The following is a 20,766-nucleotide window of genomic DNA, read 5'->3' on the forward strand; positions in this document are numbered from 1 at the left end:
GACAATAAGTATCTTATTGTTTCACCCTCCCAGGTGGCAGGGACAATAAGTATCTTATTGTTTCACCCTCCCAGGTGGCAGGGACAATAAGTGTCATTATTGTTTTACAATTATTGAAAAATTTTATATAAAAAAATATTTGCACAAGTTCTATTATAATCATTTAGTTGGAGAAACTAATGGTTTGTTTGTTTGTTAAGCTAAGATAGAATACAGTTTGTTTATAGGAGAGCAACATTAGAATGTAAAAGCTAGAGTTGAGTTAAGAGGGATATCCACCAATACCAGGTGCCGGGTGCCAGGGCTCACCAACTCCTGTTGAAGATTAACTACTTTGCTGACGAGAGCGTTATTGGCAAATACTGCTTGTGTAAATAGTTTTATATCTTTAAATAAAATATAAGGAAAATATTTATTTTCTATACATACAAAATACACCATATAAGCATAGCGAACCAATTTTACAATAATAGATTTATTTAACATATCTGTTGGAATTGTACAATATATTGAACTTTATCTGATAATATATATAATGTTATATTATTTATTAAAATTTTCATCGCAGTTCAGTACATTTTAATTTAATTCATTTAGACTAATAAATATTACAGGCGGATAAGGTTTGTTTATTTGTTTGTTTGGAATCTAGTGACAACACACGACAACAGTGTTCAGTGTCATATAAGCGAGACGTTCACGCGGAGAAGCTAGTTAGAATAGTCACGCACGGCACATTTGATTGTATGGGTATTGTACAGCACGGTGCTTGCTCCCCCACGTGAAGGTGCGCACACAACAGGTCTGATAACATCCAATATAATATAATACAATACGCTACACATATTGATGATATGAAGACACTGCAGCAGAGTGTTATTGCATTAAACTCTCCGTTGGATCCCAGCCAGCACCGGGCGAGGTCCACCCATATTTTATTCTATGGAATACACTAATAAATATTACATCTGCTAGTTTAAAGGTCGGTCGGCAGCAAACAAAGAAATGACAAACTCTAAAAATATATTTTCCTAATACTTTATTGTTATTGCACAGAGTTTGTTAAATATAAAACGCTTTCGAGTCACTAGCTTCAACAGAATCCAACTAACAAAGCTCTGAATATTACCGTCATAGCATTGGTTGAATAAAAAACACTGTCTTTCTTACTGTGAACCACGGCTCATGGCACTTTTCATACACTCTTCTCTACAACAACTGTCTTCTCCCTGGATACATTTCATTTACACCTTTAAATATATTATACACAAATGATTATTGCCAAAATTAACTACTTAAGAATTGTATAAATAATAATATCTAATAGTAGATACAAGAAAAGTAAATAAAAATTGACATAAATATGCCATTATGGCTTTATTAATAAATTAGAAATGGAACAGTCTTTGAAAGTGATCCGATGCCAACAGTTGTTGTGTTTCCAAAATAATACATGGATAGAATGCAACATGAGGAAGTTAGAAGTTACTAGTCATCGGAAGAGAGTACACCAGGACGGCCCTTCCCCAGCCTGAGGGACTCTAGGCTACTGCGTCCTCAGCCGCATTATAAAAATATGTACATCAGTGGGCCCAATCAAGTATCAGAGCTTTCAGAAGCTGACCTAGTGTATTCCATACCAATGTTACATTACACAGTTGGAACCGTTCTAGATTCTTCAGTGTTTCCAGTTAAAGAAATCTCCACCACCGTGGATTCGTCGTCCTTCACACTGGCACATATTAGTGTGAGCACAATAAATAGGCATTTTGTTCACAATTTACATATATCATTTTAATTTGGTAATAAATATTCAAGATTGTCTACATATTATTAAATATTGGTTTCATTATTTAACTAAACTGAGAACTACAATATTCCTTTGGGAACAAGATTGATGTCCAGTCAATTTACATACATAATATATAAAACATGAGGTATTTATTCATTGCTAACGCTAAAGTTTTGTATCAAGTTTTAAATAAATTTTGATATTAAAATAAGAATCATCACAATTATTATTATGAATCTGTTTGAGAAATAACGAAATGAAGTAATGTGATAAAGTCCCAAATAAGATTTGCAAGGGCTCAAAGTAGGTATTTCTTTAACTGGAAGCTTTAGCAGAGAGAAGAGCTATGTAATTAATTGCCTATGGAATAGAAGGAGATGATGTGATGTGCGGTGAGGGGGTGAGTGGCTGGTGGCGGAACACCGCGTGATGAAGTCGAGCTTGGTCCGGTTGGTCCGGTTGGTCCGGTCGGTCCGGTCAGGGCTAGCACTCACTTTATAATTATTATTTCTATTACATTATCATTATGATTGCATATTGAGAATGGAACACTATTGAATTAATTTACTAAAATCTTTACAAAGTCAACGTCCGATCGATTGGTCGAAGCGGAATACATAAACTTTAATTTAATTTAGCAAACACGGTTTGATTTATTTACTTATTTACGGTACATAACGAGACCAATATTTCAAAAGAAAGGTATTCAAAATAACATTCAGTTACAGGGACTTTTATTAATCATTTAGTAAAATTTACTTTCAGTCTTTATTTTTAATTAGCGAAACACAAAATATCGCCAAATATACGCACACATCCTTCATTACTCCCTACTCCTCTCCTCATATCCTCAAGGTCCTGCACTCCCGGCGAGGACGAGCGACGAGTGTGCGGCGGCCTCTTCTTTCACTAATGTAAACAATATATATATGTATATATATTATAAATGACTGGTATCCGACGATAAGGACTAGTTGAAACGTGTAACTAGGAGGGAGGGGTCCCCTGGAGGGGCCGACTCCAGCACGTGGCACATGGAATGTGATCCCGACAGGCACAGGCACAGCACTCGGTCCATTTCAACTAGGGGGCGCCTGCGGGGCGGGCGGGGGCGCGGGGGCTGGCGGGGGTCGCAGTGGCACCATGACGCAGGGCGCGGGCAGCGGGCGGCGCTCCCCCTCCTCCGCGGGGGGTGGGCCCAACTCCGGCCCAGCTCCCCGCCCACCCATCTTCACCAGGTACTTGAACGCACTCAACCCTTTCTGCACCAGCCCGTCCTTTTTCTGTGACGAGGGCTGCTTCTGCAGGCGCTGCCCCCCTCCTCCCAGGCCCCCGCCGCCCGGCCCCCCCAGTCCGCCAAGTGCGGGGGGCGCTGCCCACTCTGGCACGTCCAGCACCGACTTGTTGGGCGGTGGCTGCACTGCAGACCGTGTCAGCTCTGAGTGCTGAAACACAACATAAGAACATCTTATTAGTATTGCTTATCTAAAACAGTAAACGGAAAATGTCACTTGTATTGTGATAGAGGACTTAGGAATTGAACACACAACGCCTGGGTGGGACCCAAACACGATGCCCACTCAGCTGCTGACCGGTTTTAATGACTACAACTGACCACAGCAACTGAATATATTTGTGTGCTCTGCATTGATTTAGTAAAATTGCCACTACTTTTATGCTATTGTATTAATTTTGTATGTTATGTTGATGTTGGATCACTCTAATTATATAAAAGACATTTACAAGGGTTCTATGAAATAAATAATTAAGATTTTTTTGAGCAACGATAAATTGACGCCCTAGTAGAAAAACGGTATGTAAATCCAACCCTGTCTACCCAGCTAGGCAGAGCTAAGCAACGTTTACATGTTAAAAATGTTGTGATCACTATCAGATATATAGTGTCTTATTAGCTTCTTAAGCGTCAGTTCAGCATTGTTATAAGTTAATCTGGCCTTATTAAGCTCAGTTTAAGTAGTGGTTAATAAATCACGTTTTTTTGTAATGACATAACTCACTGTGTAATATTTATACTATAAACCCTAGACTCTGTGTTCGGAAACGGACGGTCCGTTTGATAGATTCCGTTATCTTAACAGACGAATTGCAATCTTTAGAACACAAGCCAGAATGTTATCCTTGTTCTACCGGTATTTTAATGAAAGAGGCACCGAAGAAACTAGCATCACTGATGCCTTCGGCACGGTTGCATAGTCGGGAGACACGCCAAATGCGTGCCCAGCACTTGTAATTTGTCACATGAGAATGGGTCAGACTCGTTCATGAGTTCAACAACTCTGTGTTTCCTCTCTCCTACAACATGGGTCTCTTCAAGAACGAGTCGTAGAAACGACCCATTCTCATGTGATAGATGTCAACCGTGTACATGTTGGGCACGCATTTCCCGATTATTGGCGGTGCCGGATAACGCTAGTTCCTCGGAGCATCTTCCATTGTAATACCGGTAGAACAAGGACAGCATACCTACCCGATGCCTGTGCTTTAAAGATTACAATCTATTTGTCAAGATAGGAGAATCCATCAAACGGATCGCCCGTTTCTACAGAGTCAGGGGTTTTTCAGGTGTTTTGGGGCTCCAGTCCTGAGGTGGGTACAAAATTAAACAGTGGGGCGGCACTTATGATTTGTACAGGGTCAGCAATTGTGTCCTATTTATTGTTCAGTTATCAAAGGAGGGATTAAGGTTAGTCAGTTAGATTAGATTAGGTTAGGGAATGTAATGTACCTGGTAGGGGACCCTCAGTCGCAGGTGGCGGTCGGGTCCGCCCTCCCCGTCGGGCAGGGCGATGCGGTGCGGGCAGTTGAGCTGCTCCGAGTGTGCGGCGCCCCGCTGTCGCGCCTGCTGCTCTATCAGGCGGCTCACCTCGCGCGTCATCTCCCATGCCATGCCGGGGGGCAGGTGGTGCTGGTGGTGACTCCTGGAATACACACACACTAATTAATGGGATCATCGATATGCAAACAAACAAACAAAAAATTTACCTCCGTTAAACTTGTAGTATCGAGGGTCCTAGCATGTTATTTGGAATATCAATATAATATAAACCATCAATCAAGCCCAAAATAACTAATAAAATCAATTTTCTAAAAGTATTATGTTAAATTTTGACATCTTTAGAAATAGATGGAATGCGTAAATGTTGACATTGTAGGGTCATGTTGATCCTACCGATATTGCTTCGTTATGAATATGATCATGATCAACAGAAGAAGAAAAAGTTTAATTTTTGTGAACACCTCAAGGGTCATGTAAGATAGGTAAGGTAAGTGAGGCAAGAAGATGAAATTTGTATGTTGGTACTCACAGGTCATCGAGGTTCCCCCCCTTGCGCGCGCCACCTCCCCCTGACGCGCCCCCGCCTCCCCCGCCAACACCCCCCACTCCCCCCCCGCCGCCGCCCAGCCGCTCCATGCCAGCCATCCCTGGCGACTGTACTGAGAGCATCTGCAGACAAACAAACAAACAAACCGTACACATTAATATTTTATCAATAATTATATGCATATCACAAGGAGATAAAATAGTCAATTAAGCACTTCTATATAATGTAGATTGTAAAATGCTGCATGTGTATACATGCTATTAACAATAATGTTCTGTTGTAATGATTCTTTCTTTTACATGGGTAGTTTAAGAGAAATATGTTATCGCTGAGAGTTCCATTTTATGTTCTTTACATCTGCGAATCGAAACACGAACTGAGCCACGAATTACGGGACAGGAACGAAGCAACTGCAAGCGGCGTTTCACGCCATTCACTCCATTCCTTCCCCATAAGTTGAGGTTCAGCTCGGCAGTTTGGCTGGAGCATGTATGCGTAGCATAAGAGAGGGAGAGGTTACAACTATCAGCGGTATGCTCGTAAGGACACTATACGCTAAAAATCAAATATTATTGTTAAACTAGTTGTTACCCGTGAAAAATCACCTAAAATAATTGTCTGGAAAAATATAATATTATGGGTCAGAACTTTATGGCTTGTCTGGATTTGAAAAATTATTTTTACAATTTGATAATTTTCTCAACACACATATTCAGTTTCAATTTTGAAAATGTCATTCGTAATGGCGCATTACCACCTCATCTATTCTATGAACTAGTTCATCAGTGGTCACTGAGACCAGGCTTTCTATGCAATAGAACGCCCAATAGAAATAGAAACACAATGTTGAATCAATTTCAATTTTCACTCTATTCTTTATAGAATCGTCCATAGAACAGAGCAAGTGAGAATGCGCAACGATTCCTTTCCATTTTCAAACGGTTCTTTCTATGAAATATATCACAGTACGGTCAAATCATTAACGGATCGATAGGCTTAACTGATGCCGATTTATACCACGTCTTTCAATTCTAGGCCAGTAATTTTGCATAACGAATGACATTATTCAAAAAGTTGTGTATATTGACAGTTAACAGGACCTCAGTGACGGCCAATATGCTGTGCTTAATTATGCAGTTGTCAGAATCAATTGATGACCGTGCTCGGAAATACCGCCTTATAAAATTAGACAACAGATTTAGTCAATATAGAGTTTTACAGGTTGTCCATGCTACCTAAACAATATCTAGATACCTAGGTTGGATCCCAGTTTAACGAAATTATATCTGGATGAAAGTAAGTGCAGGACCGAAGCATTTTGTCACTATAATATTTATGTTGCTGGCTGCAAAACCTCATTTTTACAAAATGCTACTGTATACATTTATAACAGACTAGTTATTGCTGCATACACTATTTTTATAATTTAATTTTATACCTTTCACAGAAAAAAAGGAAATTTAAGAAAAATCTACATTTAACAGATTAAAAGGAAAAATATTTCTTTTCAGCGTTATATTTCTGAGTAGGTAAGCACCCAGGTTCTTTGATCATTTCGGGATCAAATATGGCACAAACACTTTCTATGGCTTTGACAGAATGGCAAAAAAAAAAAAAATTATTATAGTACAGAAAATTAAGACCAGTTACTTGGTGAATGTAGGGAAAATATCTGACCACGACGCTAATCATTATATTCAAAACCAAAAATAGTATTTAGTATTATTTACGATTTTTGTTAGTCACACTTTTCTTGTTTACAATTTTTAATTTTGTTATTTTTATATCAATACGATTTTTGTTTTCAATAATGTTGTCATTATGAAGCTAACACATACTTGGTCAGTTGTATCAATATCGATAAATATTTTATTTCATAACAGAGCGCTGTTGATGTTTGTTTTGAATTACTTTATTTATAAAACGAATTTGCACAAAACAGATATTTCAAGAGTTCTATAAAAAGCACAATGCCCTCAAGCGCGATCTAACCTTCATTCCAGTTACTAAAACACATCGTCGCAAGAATTTGTATATGTTTTATAGGTAAGGGAAACGCGATAGTAAAGCAAGTGTCCGCCATACGAAGCGGAATGAGAAAGTTTTCACTACAGCGACAGTGATGGGCGAAGATGGACTGTGATACGGAACGTGCACGAGTCATCCCAAACGTCAAACACGAAAACAATTCACTGATACTACTTCACCATGAATGAAAAGCACTATAAGCAAAAGGCCGGAGATAAAATAAAGCGCAAGAAGTATAATAATCAATTGGGACACAGTTAGAAATAAATAATTAGGTTAACATACATCATCGTCGATGTTGGGAAACTCGTCGGTTTTTCTGTCGTTCGGAATTGTGAAAACTAGCTGTGTATCACGCCAGGATGCGTTTCTTCGGGTATTTGTTGAATCTACAGCAACAGTCGTTGCTTTTACGGATTAAATTGTGTTTTTCCATCGCTAAGGTTATGTCCGAAGTACCGTTTTGACAGGAGCACTCGGACAGCGAGCTGTCACGTGCTCCGGGATGTCGGTACGGTATGTCCGTGTCGGTAAAGCAGGGACCTGCCGCGCCTAACCGCGCTTTGCGCTTCTAATAATATTCCGAGCTTACGTAAAAAGCTTGTATTTTTCGAAAATTTGATATACACGCTCTTCGCGTTTCAAGAACCGTTAGACCCTGATTTATTTTAAACCGAATACCTACATACTTTAGGATTCCGCTAAGGAAAAGCTCACACGTGATGCTCGCATCAACAATGTTTCTCATCGGATTAAAAGTTTAACGATTTCTGATCAAATTTCCCACATAATCGAAAAATATAAAACTAGAGGGTAGATCGATAATCAATACAAAAATTACATTTATGGAGCTTTTTAAATGGATTCCAATGAACTATATATACCTATACCTAATATTTAAATTATAAATAATGTTCTGGATAATAGGGGAACAAGTGATGATATAATGTTCCAAGAACATTGGAGCATGACTCGAAGCTTGCGATGTTTTAAACACAAGTAAAAAACAATTACAATAAATAGGACTAATATTGCACTAAAATAATAACATTTGAAAAAGTTAAAACAGTAAACTAAAAAAACTAGTAAAAAGTAGGTACATTATTTAACATCCACCCTTGTCAAAAAAGTTAAGGTCGATCGTCGGCTAGCGATATATTTATGTATATTTGAAGTGATTAATCCAAGTGCGAAAATATGCCCTCAAATGTCCTAGCCATTTATTAGTCCGCCCTACTGTTTTGCCTTTGAAACTTGCCCGAAAGACTCCGTCCGTCAAACAATATAAAAAGTAAAAACAAAAAAAAAACCTCGAGCGTCGTTTCTGCTTTGGACAGAATGAGGGATTCGATGTCAGAGCGAAGTGTCAGGTGGTGGGTGGTGGTTGTGTAAGGGAGGGTAGGTACCCGCTTATCAATGGAGTTTCCCGATGGGTAGGCGGGGAGATTCGCGTCTGGCACCCCCCCGTATTTTCGTCTGGCAACACCGCTCCCCCCTCGCCCGCCCGGCCCAGACTCGCCGGGTCTGGGAGGTTAGGAGAGTATTGGGAGAGATACATAATAATATAACATATAATTCACCTACATACACGTAGATAGTGACGCGGCCGCCCGCCAGCAGTTTTCTTTCCCAGTGGAAGTCTGTGACGTTTGCGAGCGCCGTTTGTTTTACTCATGATAACAGTTTTGATAAATCACAGCGGTGATTCGGGAAATAAATGTATAGTACCTAAGGTTCGGTCCCCGGATAAACTATTTAAAGTTATGTAGAGTTAGAATAAATTGAAAACAATAGTATAATTCATAAAATTCTGGCGCTCTCGTTTTTTAGGTTTGGCACATACCATCAAAACAAATCTACGTTATGCCTACTCATTTAAATAAAATTTCACTTCAAAAGAGAGCGAGTACAGTACCTATATTTTAATCCACTGGGATAAGTATGGTCGGCGGCCTATGACGTCACAGGCGCGGGCGGACGGTTTCGGTGAATCTTCCCACCCCTGTTTATTTTTTTATCCCGTGATACTTCGTACACTACACAGTTACAAAGTCTGCGTCTACACTCTACTGCTACACACCACTGCTGTCTATGTCTACCGTCATACCGTGGCAGTCGACGGTGGCGGGAAAGGATCCGGGAATCTGTTTGTCCTCTTCTCTGTGTGTGTAGTAAGTGTCGACACAATTGCGCGGGAACTTCTGCACGTGCCAAGTTCTTTTTATTAAAAAAGGACCAAGCATTTTGTCCGCGACTTTTCCGCTGTCATACAAAGAAAAACGTTTTGTTGCTCCGTACCACACGAGGTGACAGCCAGACCTGGTGCCTGGTATGCGCGGTTGGCAGAACAGAACTATGGTAAACTTTGGCCAAAAAGCGGAAAGTTGAAAGAATTTTCCAGACGTATTTTAATGGTAATTTTCTTTCGACATTTTATCAAAGTGCCAGGGAAAGAAGTTTAAAAATCTTGGAAGGCTTTTATTAAGTTGGCTGGACGTAGAATGTGAATTTTCTGCCAAATTATTAATTCTCGACGTAAGCACTTTAGTTTGTTTTGTTCGTTAATGTGGCAAATCAAGAATTCCCTTGGATGGAAAATAAAGATTTTGTGATTCCCTGACGACGTAGTTCTCAAAGTTCATTATTCAATATTATGCTCATATTTTTTGTAATTTTTATCTTTATGCTAATTTATATATGAATCGTAACTATTGGAGGCGCCGCGCCGCTATCATATCATCATTATTAGTATTTGCTTATTAGAAGATACCCACATGAATAAAGTATTTTTTTACTAGACCATTACTAGTCAATGTCCCGCCCTGATGTGAACAAGGCTCAGGCTCAGATACCTGGGAAGACACACATATACAATGAGAACCCTGGTCAACCTGGTGAAGTTACTGGTTACTGAGGAATGTGGTGAAATGGGAGATAACACAATAGGCCCATGGCCTGAATGCTCGGGAGAAACCGTAAACCGTATCCGCATTAATAAATAAAGAAGGTAGGTACTTTATCGCTGGTCTGAATTATTAAGACATCCATTCGAATATTTTGAAAATGACGATTAAATTCGTAACAAATCCGAGTTTTTTTAAACCAGAGTTACATCACAGATATACCTACAACCAAAATTAGTATGTTTGATGATTCATAATCTATAATCAGAGGATGTTCACAGAGCTCGGCTTTTAATAAGCAAATTCGAATAATTCTTGGAAGTACTGGTATGTTTTTATATTGCTTAATGTTTAAACCATCATTGTTAGATATAGAAAACACAAAACGGCAGACAATTTTTTTACAGCTAAAATTTTTAATTAAAAGATTTAACACAATATCTCAGAGTTCAGCATAAAATTTTATTTTAATAATGTTTTCTATAGAGCTCTAAACCATTTTTTTGCTAAATGATGAGACAAACCAATAAAAATTCCACGAAACCTTAAATGAGACAGAAACTATGTAAGATCTCAACAAAACTTGTAAATCTCCGTCGAATATTCCAGACTGTGGTTTCTTTGTCTTCAAAGTCTCTTAAAATGTAATACAATAACAATATTATTTAGATACCTACCTTTAGGGGATCCTGAGGGGGTATTAAAAGTACCTATCTGATGGAATAAATTATTCGGTTCATCAAAACAGATTTTAGCGTAATTGTAACCCCGTGAAAACTTAAATTTCGAGCGTGAGAAAAAGGGCGGGAGGAGGTGGGATGGTGGCTTAGTAACAAGGGGCTAGTAGTCGGGAGGGTCTCGCGCCCCTGTAGCTGTTAGCGGCTAGAAGCTGGTACCTCCTGCCCGGTGGGCCGTGTACACACTGTACACTACACCGGTAGGTACCTTAGTAATTCCTAGTTAGGTCTGGTGCTTTAGGGACTGGGAAGTGTTTGGTTGGGGCATACTACTTCTCCTGACGCCGGATCGCATCCATTTTCCGTCATTGGATATAGGAATTTATGAACCACGTAGTTAGCAATGTGGAAGCTTTGTTCCAGGGAATTAAACTACTTTCCAGATACCTGAAACGGTTACACGAAGTGAAGCATAAAAAAAAATCCCTATAGGCTGGGTTTAAGCTGAACCAATAATCGGCAGAGTTAGAGACGTTTGAGGCATGGCATGTTTAAGGCATAAGTAGCAGTATTTATGTTGGTAGTATCTAATAAAACATGAATAATAAATAGGCCGAGGGATACTTTCCACAAAATCTGAATACTTATATTGTTTACCAAATAAGGGTAAACTAAAAAGCCGAAGGGTTTTATTCCACGAAAATGCTGGAGCACTTAAAAGTACAAACGCAATAATTTATTGCCGTTTGAACAAATGGATTTCAATTCCGCCCAGTGCTCGTAGAAAACCTTTATCCAAAAATTGCCTATTCTACCGCCTAGTTCTTGCGCCTGGCTACGTTGGGAGGGAATATAATGTGAGGTGAGGTGAGGTGAGAGGCAGCGGTGAAAAACCATAGACAGAAACCAACTTCAGTAGTCTGGCTGGGCCTTTCAAAGTTCTGGGAAAAAGTCTATAGCCAAAATAGAAAGTACCTACATAAGCCGGATGGGAAATAACCTAAGCGAAAATTCAGAATCTTACGCACTTTAACCCATGTTAGAAAGCGTTCAATGTGGAACGAGGGAAAATTTGACATAATAGACGCATTGATCTACCTCGGAAAGAGAACGGTTGATGCCTACGATGATGTTTAAAATTGGGATTGATAAAACTGTTGTTGATACATGGTTAGGTTAAAAAAATAACCGTCGAGATATTAACATCGTCGATTGCTCAGCTGTCATAAAAATAAATTAATCTTGTGTATCGAAAGGTTTAATTATAGAAAAAGTAACTGAATCGGATCGCAAGTAATTATGAATTCCCCCGTTAAAAAAATACACTAGACGTCCAGTTACGATTTTTGTATCATTTCAAAAATCAATTTGTGGACGCGGGGTTTTTCTGTTCTGATCGATTCATTTCGTCTAGACGCCGATTTACGGTGACCGTGACATGGGAAATTCAACTACGTAGACACTGTGCTGGGTCCACACCGCCAGTGTTACGTTTAGTATAGGGGCGTAAAGGCACATCCACACAGGAGGCGGTGGGCAGGAAACTCCTACTTAGACACTTTATATCTAAAGATACCTACACACTGCTACCATACACTATTCACATATAATATGGAGAACGAAATCTTAATACGTATATCTGCAACTTTTGACTACCCAAGAAATGAAATTACTTTAAATGGGCGACTCTGAGGAGAAATATTGAAAAATTTATCGGTTTAATAATGGGGTACCTATACAGCATACATATACGAGATTCATTTAAATTTTTAAGTGGGCTGTTTATCCAGCAAATTCATAAAACTGTCATATAATAAAAAAAGGGATCACGTTTAGTGTCTACCACATTCGGCCTATTATTCGGTGATCCAGATAAATAAATAATACGATGAATGTAAAAGCCACTGAGTATAAAGTAAATACATTACGTTCATACTCAGAATTTGAGAGTTTTCTTATCTTACCCAATAAAGAAAAAACAGCAGACGAAAACGACAAAAAACAAGACAAATAATAAAAAAGGAAGCCACAGATCTCATTTCTCATTGACCCGGAAAAAATGGCTGCTCGATGATTTCAGAAGTTTTTCATTCAGAGTTTTGTGTAATGGAGAAGCAGAAAGGAAATGATAAAAGATTTTTCAGTTTGTATCTGTCGCTATGTACAAATATATATTTTTCTTTCAAGGTTTGAAACTTTCATTTTCATACGGTCGGTATTGCCAGACGTCCGTTTTTTTAGACAATTTTTTGCCCCGTCTAGAAAACGTTCTGACATGATTATCGTATCAAAGTATTAAGGCTTCGTACTCTGACTTTATCATTTTGCCAAATAATACAGAGACAAAAATAGTCACATTCATGACAATGAAATTAAAATATTTTCAAAATATATGCAACATTCGTTTGGACGCAAAGGTCACTAAGTTTTTATCAGTAATTGTTGAAATAATCACTCGTTAATCATAGACTAGATGGTTTAACATTAACGACTGTTATTAAATCTGTGAATCATCACAGTGTCCTGTGAAAGTTCTAGTCAAGTTCTGTTATTATTACATTATGAGCCGGTTGTTTCACAGTACTCGTATAATAACAGAACTTAAATAGGACTTTCACATAACTTGAATAATAACTTTGAAATAAGAAGAATAGTTAAAATTCTGTGAAATAACCCAAATTAAAATGTTTCAACCTGTGTCTAGTAAAAATCTCAAGGGCGCTGTGTTAGGTACTACCGGCATATTGGGTCGTTGGCGCCTTAGCAAGTCAGCGCCCGGAGCGGACTGCTCCAATTGTGCCTGTATTGGGTCGGCCCTGTCTCTGTCACACCTGATTAACAGTTATGCTTGATGTCTTATCACAAATACGATAAAAAATAAAAATGGCGTTCAATTTGTTAAATGTGACGAAGGATGAAATACCCCAACCTAAAAAATATCCTGAACGAACACGCCAGCACAGAAAAAAAAGTTACGCAGGAAAACTTTCATATTTCAGGGATTATTAACTTTTGTACTTATTATTAAACTTCACCGCTTTTCATTATTATTGTTTTACAGTTTAATACAGCTTCGTTCAGTAATACGAGCAATCTTGGTTAAAGTTATAGAAATAGTAATCTCCTTCGTATCATTATCTGGTTAGAACTTTGAAGGGACTTTCCAAGTTGGGACGTTGAAGGTAGGTACATTCATTTTGTCTTGTGGATTATGGTCATTATTATTTCTAATGAAGTTTGTCCTTTGCGTAAAATGAAAGTTAGAATTTTTTTTACATTTTCATTTCGTCATTATATATTATTAAGAAAAACGCAGGTGCATGAACAGGTGTTTCGATATTATTACGCATTAACTAAAACTTTATCAGGAAGCGGCCTGCAGTCCCGTTTTTAACCGGATTACCAGTTATTTGAAGAGATTTTTAATAAATCAGAAATACTTATTTTTTTTCGTGTAAAGGAATTCATATATTGTGAGGTTATTATTATTTTATTATAATATCATCAACAAAAACACTAATTTTGGTTGAGCGTGTGTCCTTCGTAACTCTGGTTCAATAAACTCTGGAAATCGGATTTACTCTGAATTAAATTGTAATTTTTGAAATTGGAACTGATTGTGCGAAGAATTCAGACAAGTTACCTAACTATACAATTATAATAAAAAATACAACATAGTACAATTTCGACAACTAGTACAATTCCGTACAAGTAGTACAATTTCGAAAACTAGTTCAATTTCGTACAACTAGTACAATTTTGACAATTAGTACAATTTCGTACAACTAGTACAATTTCATACAACTAGTACAGTTTCAAGAATTTTTCTGGATCATTCTGCAGCAATTGTATTTGTTCTGATATGTTCTTTGCGTAAACTTTCAGTTTCACAAATCCTACAATTAAAATATCCGGTGATTTGTCACGGGTCTGCGCCATCATCATCATCATCATCATCAAAAATACTAATTTTGGTAGTGTGTCTCCTGTGTAACTTTGTTTCGTGTCTTAGCAAAAAACATGTATTTGAATTTTCTAGAAAGCTAAATTGTATACTCTGGTTCGCATCTTGACTAAGAGTTTTTTATGTGAATTCCACACAAAAGTCCCAACTGTTCCCAACCGTCTGGAGCCAGTGAGACTATGAACAATTGGGGTTGTGATGCTGAAGATAGTGGGAGGAGATGGGGAGGAGGAAGATAGGAAAGTACCTGGTTATTCATTTCTGGTCACTAAACACGGCTAAAGTAATTTCGAGCACTGTTTCGATTTTGAATGATGGTCTTACACCAGGGCGATACTAAGAGTATCTTCAACTCTGGAACGTGCCGGAAATATACTATATATTATTTTAAAGGAATAAATTGCGAAATAACACAATATTTTTTTAACTATGTACGCCGGGATTCGAACCCGCGACCTCCGGATTGCTAGGCGAGAGCCTTATCTCACAACGGAGACCGTCAGTTTGTCTGTCTATAAAAAATATTAAAAAAGGAAAAGTTGAATTTAATCAAACAAGATAGAAGTTTTTTTTCAGGAGTCTGTATACGAATAACCTTTTTTAAGATCGGTACGATGCACAGTTCAGTTGAGCTTGGTCGAGCTTCCAAAGCTTGGCCCTGTATAAGCTGTGAGTTGTTAGCGGATTGGAGGGGAGGAATTGCCGCTTATGACTTTACTTTGAACGTATTATTCCGTAAAAGTGAATTAAGCGAAGCTCTCGGCTGTCGAGATTGTAAACTTTTAACAATCCATCATGTCCGATTCAAGGAACACAGGAGATATGGGAGGCGCATAGCAGGGGCGAACTCGACATAAGGAATTTCCCCGGAAGCCGACGCCATATTGGACTGAATTTTTTGACGGTTAAAGGCCCTGAATTTTGAATTTTTACCGAAATATAACGTATGAGTACTTCCCTTGACACTTTAAGCTTTTAAAAATTTAAATATGTTATTTTTTAAGATAATCTACATATATTTGCCGAGTTGAAACGTAATCATATGAAATTCAGTCGATAGAAAATTTCGCAAGCATGCTACGAAAATTAAAAAAAAAACACATCGCGTTTTGGTATGATTTGAGGTTTTCACGGATGATTTGTTTTTAGAGTATTATGCCGTGTTGCGCTACCTTCTTCTTTAGCCAACGTTTCGGACAGCATTGCTGTGTCCATCATCAGGGCAGATGTGTAATCTGACACATGATATGACACGTCACTAACTAACCATCGCGCCATTTACCCGTAGGGTAGGCAGAGAGGAGGAAATATCACCACACAACTCTGTCTCCTTGCTTCTTTCATTTTCATAATATCGTCTAATAAATACTCTTCTGTTATTCTGATGACTTCACTTCCACGTCATATATTCTGCTTACACTAGTTTCTTTCTTCACCCGATCTATAAGCCCAAATGTTCTTTAAAAAATCAAGGTGGTCATAATTTCCGCAGTGTAATTGCTCAAAGTAATCAAAATGTCAAAACAAACATTTAAACGGTGCCAAGGCAATGTTCATACGTGCACAAAACTTTGTGAAATAAAATTACTACGGACCTCGCCCAAGATTCCTTTTCTTGTTTTTTTAAAAAATCGGTTTTTTGTAGGAAGATTTTCAGGAAATTCGTGCAGCGCACGGACCAACTGAAATTTCCTGAAAAACCTCATTAAAAAAATCGTTTTGGACTAAACAACATCAATAATGTCGAATTTTTCAAACTTTAGCACTCTATCACACTCAAAAGTCACGAGCCGCCACTGGTTACCTACCACCCGAAAACAGTTAAATGGAAAAAAAAAGAGTATTGAAAATCTTTTAAAATTATTGGTAATCCGGCTAAAAACGAGATTGCAGCCTCAAAGAATTTTTTATTTTTTTTATTTTTTATAGTGAATACCTCACAAGAGTCCCAACTGCTCCCGTCTGGAGCCAGTGAGACTATGGCATCCCCAATTGGGGGATGTTGTGAGGCTGAAGGTAAGTGGGGAAGGGAAAGAGGAAGGTGGGGAAGTACCTGGCTATTCAGATCTAGTCACTAAACACGGCTAAAGCCATTTGGAGCAACGTTTCAATTCTGAATGGTGGTCTTACACCAGGGCGATACTGGTAGTATCTTCCACTCTGGAACGTGCCGCAAATATAATATATATTATTTTAATTAATTAATTGTGAAATAACACAAATTAATCAAATAAAATTTATTTGCGCACGCCGGGTTCGAACCCGCGACCTTCGGAATTGCAGTCCAATGCGTTACCACTGGACTATGCCGGCCGTCATAGAATGAAGAGGTTTCTTTATAAACTTTTAGTAAATGACGAATATATTATCACGATATGGGAACACGTATTCATGAAAATCCATTTTACATTTCATCATGATATATTATCAAGACAAATGCTCGTGCATGAACACGTATTCCGATATATCACGAATTTACTTAGTTTTTCAGGAAACGGCCTGCAATTCCGTTTTCAACCGGATTACCAATAATTTGAAGAGATTCTTTATAAATTAGCAAATACTCATTTTTCTTAATGCAGGGTTTTTAAAATTACACGCAGAAAAAACTGTGCAAATTTTACGACGCGAGAGATTATGGTTTGAGAGTTTTTGCTGCATCGTAGTATCTTTGAAGTTCTTCATCAGCCTCTAATCTTATTTACTTATAATTTTATTTATTTTTTATATTATTTATATCTTATGAAACATATTGTATTACACACACCTCTCTTTTGAATAACTTATTTAAAAAAAATTATCTAAAATAGTTGAGTAAATAGGGATGTTTCCTAACTGATGGCTAGTCCGGGCCTGTAAAATCTAGACTGGTCTAGAGATAGGAGGCGACCGGCTAAGAAAGGAGGAAGTGGAAAGGGGTGATTTATTGAGAGATGTATCGAATATGATAGGTTAGACGGGCGCTATTTCTGAAAGAGATGTTAACATATTTCACACTAGAAGGAGGGAGGATCGGCGCCTGAAATTTATTTTATTATTATTATATTTCCATGTGAATAACATTTTTATTTATTTTATTATTATTATATTTCCATGTGAATAACATTTTTATTTATTTTATTATTATCATATTGGTTTTTCTTGTACGGTAATCACATAAAAAAAACAAACTGTCTGAAACTGACAGTTTGAAAATGACATTGAAAGCCGAAACAGCTGTAACAATAAAAAAATCAAAAAATTCTTGCAGAACTTAATAATAATATTATTAAATTTGATATACATTAAATATAAATAAAAATAAATGGAGTTAATTTACTAAACACAAAAACAATAAATATATACATACATCAATTTTAAAAAGTATTTTAAAATTAAAATATTTTTTTATGGTGACTTGATTGAATCTTCCTACGCAGGAACTGGATTCGACCACCCTACGAACCTCGCTAACTGCCGGTCGGGTTGGACTGACATTTACTTCATCATATTAACTGCCGTAATGTCATCCGATTTCATAGAAATGTATATATTATTGCGTGTGTGTACGTGATTGCCATCACAAGTTGTCATAGACAACGAGTATATCTGCCGAGTTTCAGCTAGATCGGATGTCGGGAAATGGGTTAATTTCCGCTTCCAAGATTTGAAGCCATTCATTACCGACAAAGAATTGAAATTCAAATGGATGTATTTAATAATAAAATATGTAGGTACTTCTGTGAACGGAATTTTATTTAACTATCAGGGCGGGTAAGTGGGTACTTGGCTAGGTACTTAGTGCCTACCTATTTGCAGGCAAAGTGGAGTGTTTATGCATCTGTCAATTCACCAATTCACCCTGTAGGTAAGTACCCCCGCGCCGACGCTATTAGCCGAGGTGCCATGTGTTATAATGAGCTCTTCATCATTGATTTTCAAAAAGTGTAAGGGCGGCATTTTTTAATTTGGGGCATACCCACATCACTGCGAGCGACGGTCACGTGCCCGCGGGGGATGTTGCGGTAAGGCGGGGGGAGCGGGGGACATCTGCCAGCCTTAGAATTTCTCCCCCCAACAATAATCACATATATGGGGGATTCCCCGTATTGTTTAATAGTCCTCTTCCCTAAATTATTTCATACTGTACTTTACCATGAAGCAAGCGCCTGGTTTAAATTTTAACAAATACATTTTATATTAAAAGAGAGTCGAATACATTCTGTGACATCTTATCTTATCTAAGAATTTAAAAATATATTCTTAGCGATGAAATTACTGTGACATCTGACTCTATAAAGAACGCACATTTTGAAAAATGCGACGTAGACTTTTAAAGACGGGTGCTGAATTTGAAGTTTTATTTTTTTAATAATATTATTATTATTCAATAAAAAATACGCTTAATTTAATTAAAATAAAAAGTGATATGGCGTAAACTAACGAGCCAGGCAGTAAACCAACAAAAAAATCAACATATTTTAATCCTAATTAGGTACTAGTAGTGGTTAATTTATAAACTATATTTGTTGATTACAAACATATGTTTAACATTTAAATAAATTTAATTCAATTTTATTAGGATTTTTTTATTTTATTTATGAATGAATGGTATGAATAAGTCAAAGAAGTAAAGAACAGTAAAAAGGCTTTACGTCACTCAATTCCTTTAAGATTTTCTTCACTGCCTTGGTAAAAAGTAATTTAGAATACAATTTCACTATCTGGTCAAATCAAATTAAAATTGAGAGAGATCAACACAAATTTTTAAGATTCGTCACATTTAAACTATCCATACCCATCGACCAAATAAATTATGTTAATTTAATGAATTTAATTGATTTAACCGACTTAGGAGAAGAAACGTGAGCGATTTGGTATTTTTATTCAAAGTAGTTGATGGCGTAATGGATGCACCCGACTTAACTAATCTAATAACGTTCCTAATACAAATCGTAACACGAGATTTCCCGAGTTGTTCTTTGTTCATTCATCTAAAATAAACTATTTTATTAATTCCTCAGTTCAAAGGCTACACAGGCTTCGAAATAAATTCAGTTCGTTGATTTTTTCATTTATTCCATAATTTTTTTTTTGACGAATATTTTATAAACTGTAACTCCCATTTTTATGAAAATATTTATCTTATAATTTAATTTTCTTTTATGTTGATTTTTGTTATACATTTTTCTATTTCTTTTTATACTCTCTTTTTTTGTATTTGTTATATTGATGTGAATAATGTTAATTCATTTTGTCACTATCTCATTTTTATATTCTTTTGTTGCTATACATACTGGCTAAATGGATAAGTTGAATTGCAAATCCCATTCATGCAGCTGGGAATAAAAATATAATTATTTATTTTATTATTATTTTTTAAAATTTTAATGCAGTATGTAATGTAATTAATTTATACTTGTTTTATGTAAAAGCCCGATGGGCGTAAATGAATAAATAAATAAACTATTTTAAAACCATTACAAATTTTCAATTATTCTGTGGATGGTTTTTGTTTTTGAAAAAATCCAGGAATGGAGTTGGCGGGCCCGACTGCGAGGATTAACGTAACATAACATTCAATACTACTAATACTATTCCATTGTTCAGCAAAAATTTCAGTACCTACTCCGGCAGTCAATTCACAATTCATAATTATTAGTTAAAAAAGAAAATAAAAGTCTCGCCGTCCTTGTCAATCAATAATAATTAAAAGTCATCGAAGATAAAAAAAATATTACGAAACACAACATAACAAAATAATTCTTGACAAAACGTAAAAGTAGAAAACTGCTCAAAAGAAAACAGTTTTAATAATGAAATTCTAGTAAGCTTTCAGCACGCCACAGATATTTTAGTATTCTCAGTTAATTAAGAACCGGAGCATACTACATGATCACGTAGGTACTAAGAAAACAGACTTTGTCTATGGGCAACTCTATAATGCCGACTCAACTGTTCGCTATGATCCCACCACGATTTTCCTTTGTGCCGTAATAGAAAATAGCGTATACCCTAGACGGCAGATACGAGGCACAGTGTTAGTGGCTATGAAATAAGTATATGTGCAGCCATGTAT

At 37.0% G+C, this 20,766-nt stretch overlaps 1 protein-coding gene across 1 annotated transcript in view; it reads right to left on the reverse strand.

The window, feature by feature from the left end:
* LOC149422204 (uncharacterized) overlaps positions 1-20,766 on the reverse strand; it is a 386,407-nt gene continuing 365,641 nt past the window's right edge. Inside the window, exons 3-5 of the mRNA XM_089633548.1 lie at positions 5,119-5,258; positions 4,539-4,731; positions 1-3,237 (exon numbers count right to left, since the gene is read on the reverse strand). Of these exons, the coding sequence (XP_089489674.1) occupies positions 2,872-3,237; positions 4,539-4,731; positions 5,119-5,258 (699 nt within the window). The 3' untranslated portion in view covers positions 1-2,871. The remainder of the gene's footprint in view (positions 3,238-4,538; positions 4,732-5,118; positions 5,259-20,766) is intronic.

The sequence above is a fragment of the Hesperophylax consimilis genome, chromosome 7 (genome assembly GCF_061612785.1).
Source record: "Hesperophylax consimilis isolate HC1 chromosome 7, BYU_Hcon_1.0, whole genome shotgun sequence".
Classification (NCBI taxonomy): domain Eukaryota; kingdom Metazoa; phylum Arthropoda; class Insecta; order Trichoptera; family Limnephilidae; genus Hesperophylax; species Hesperophylax consimilis.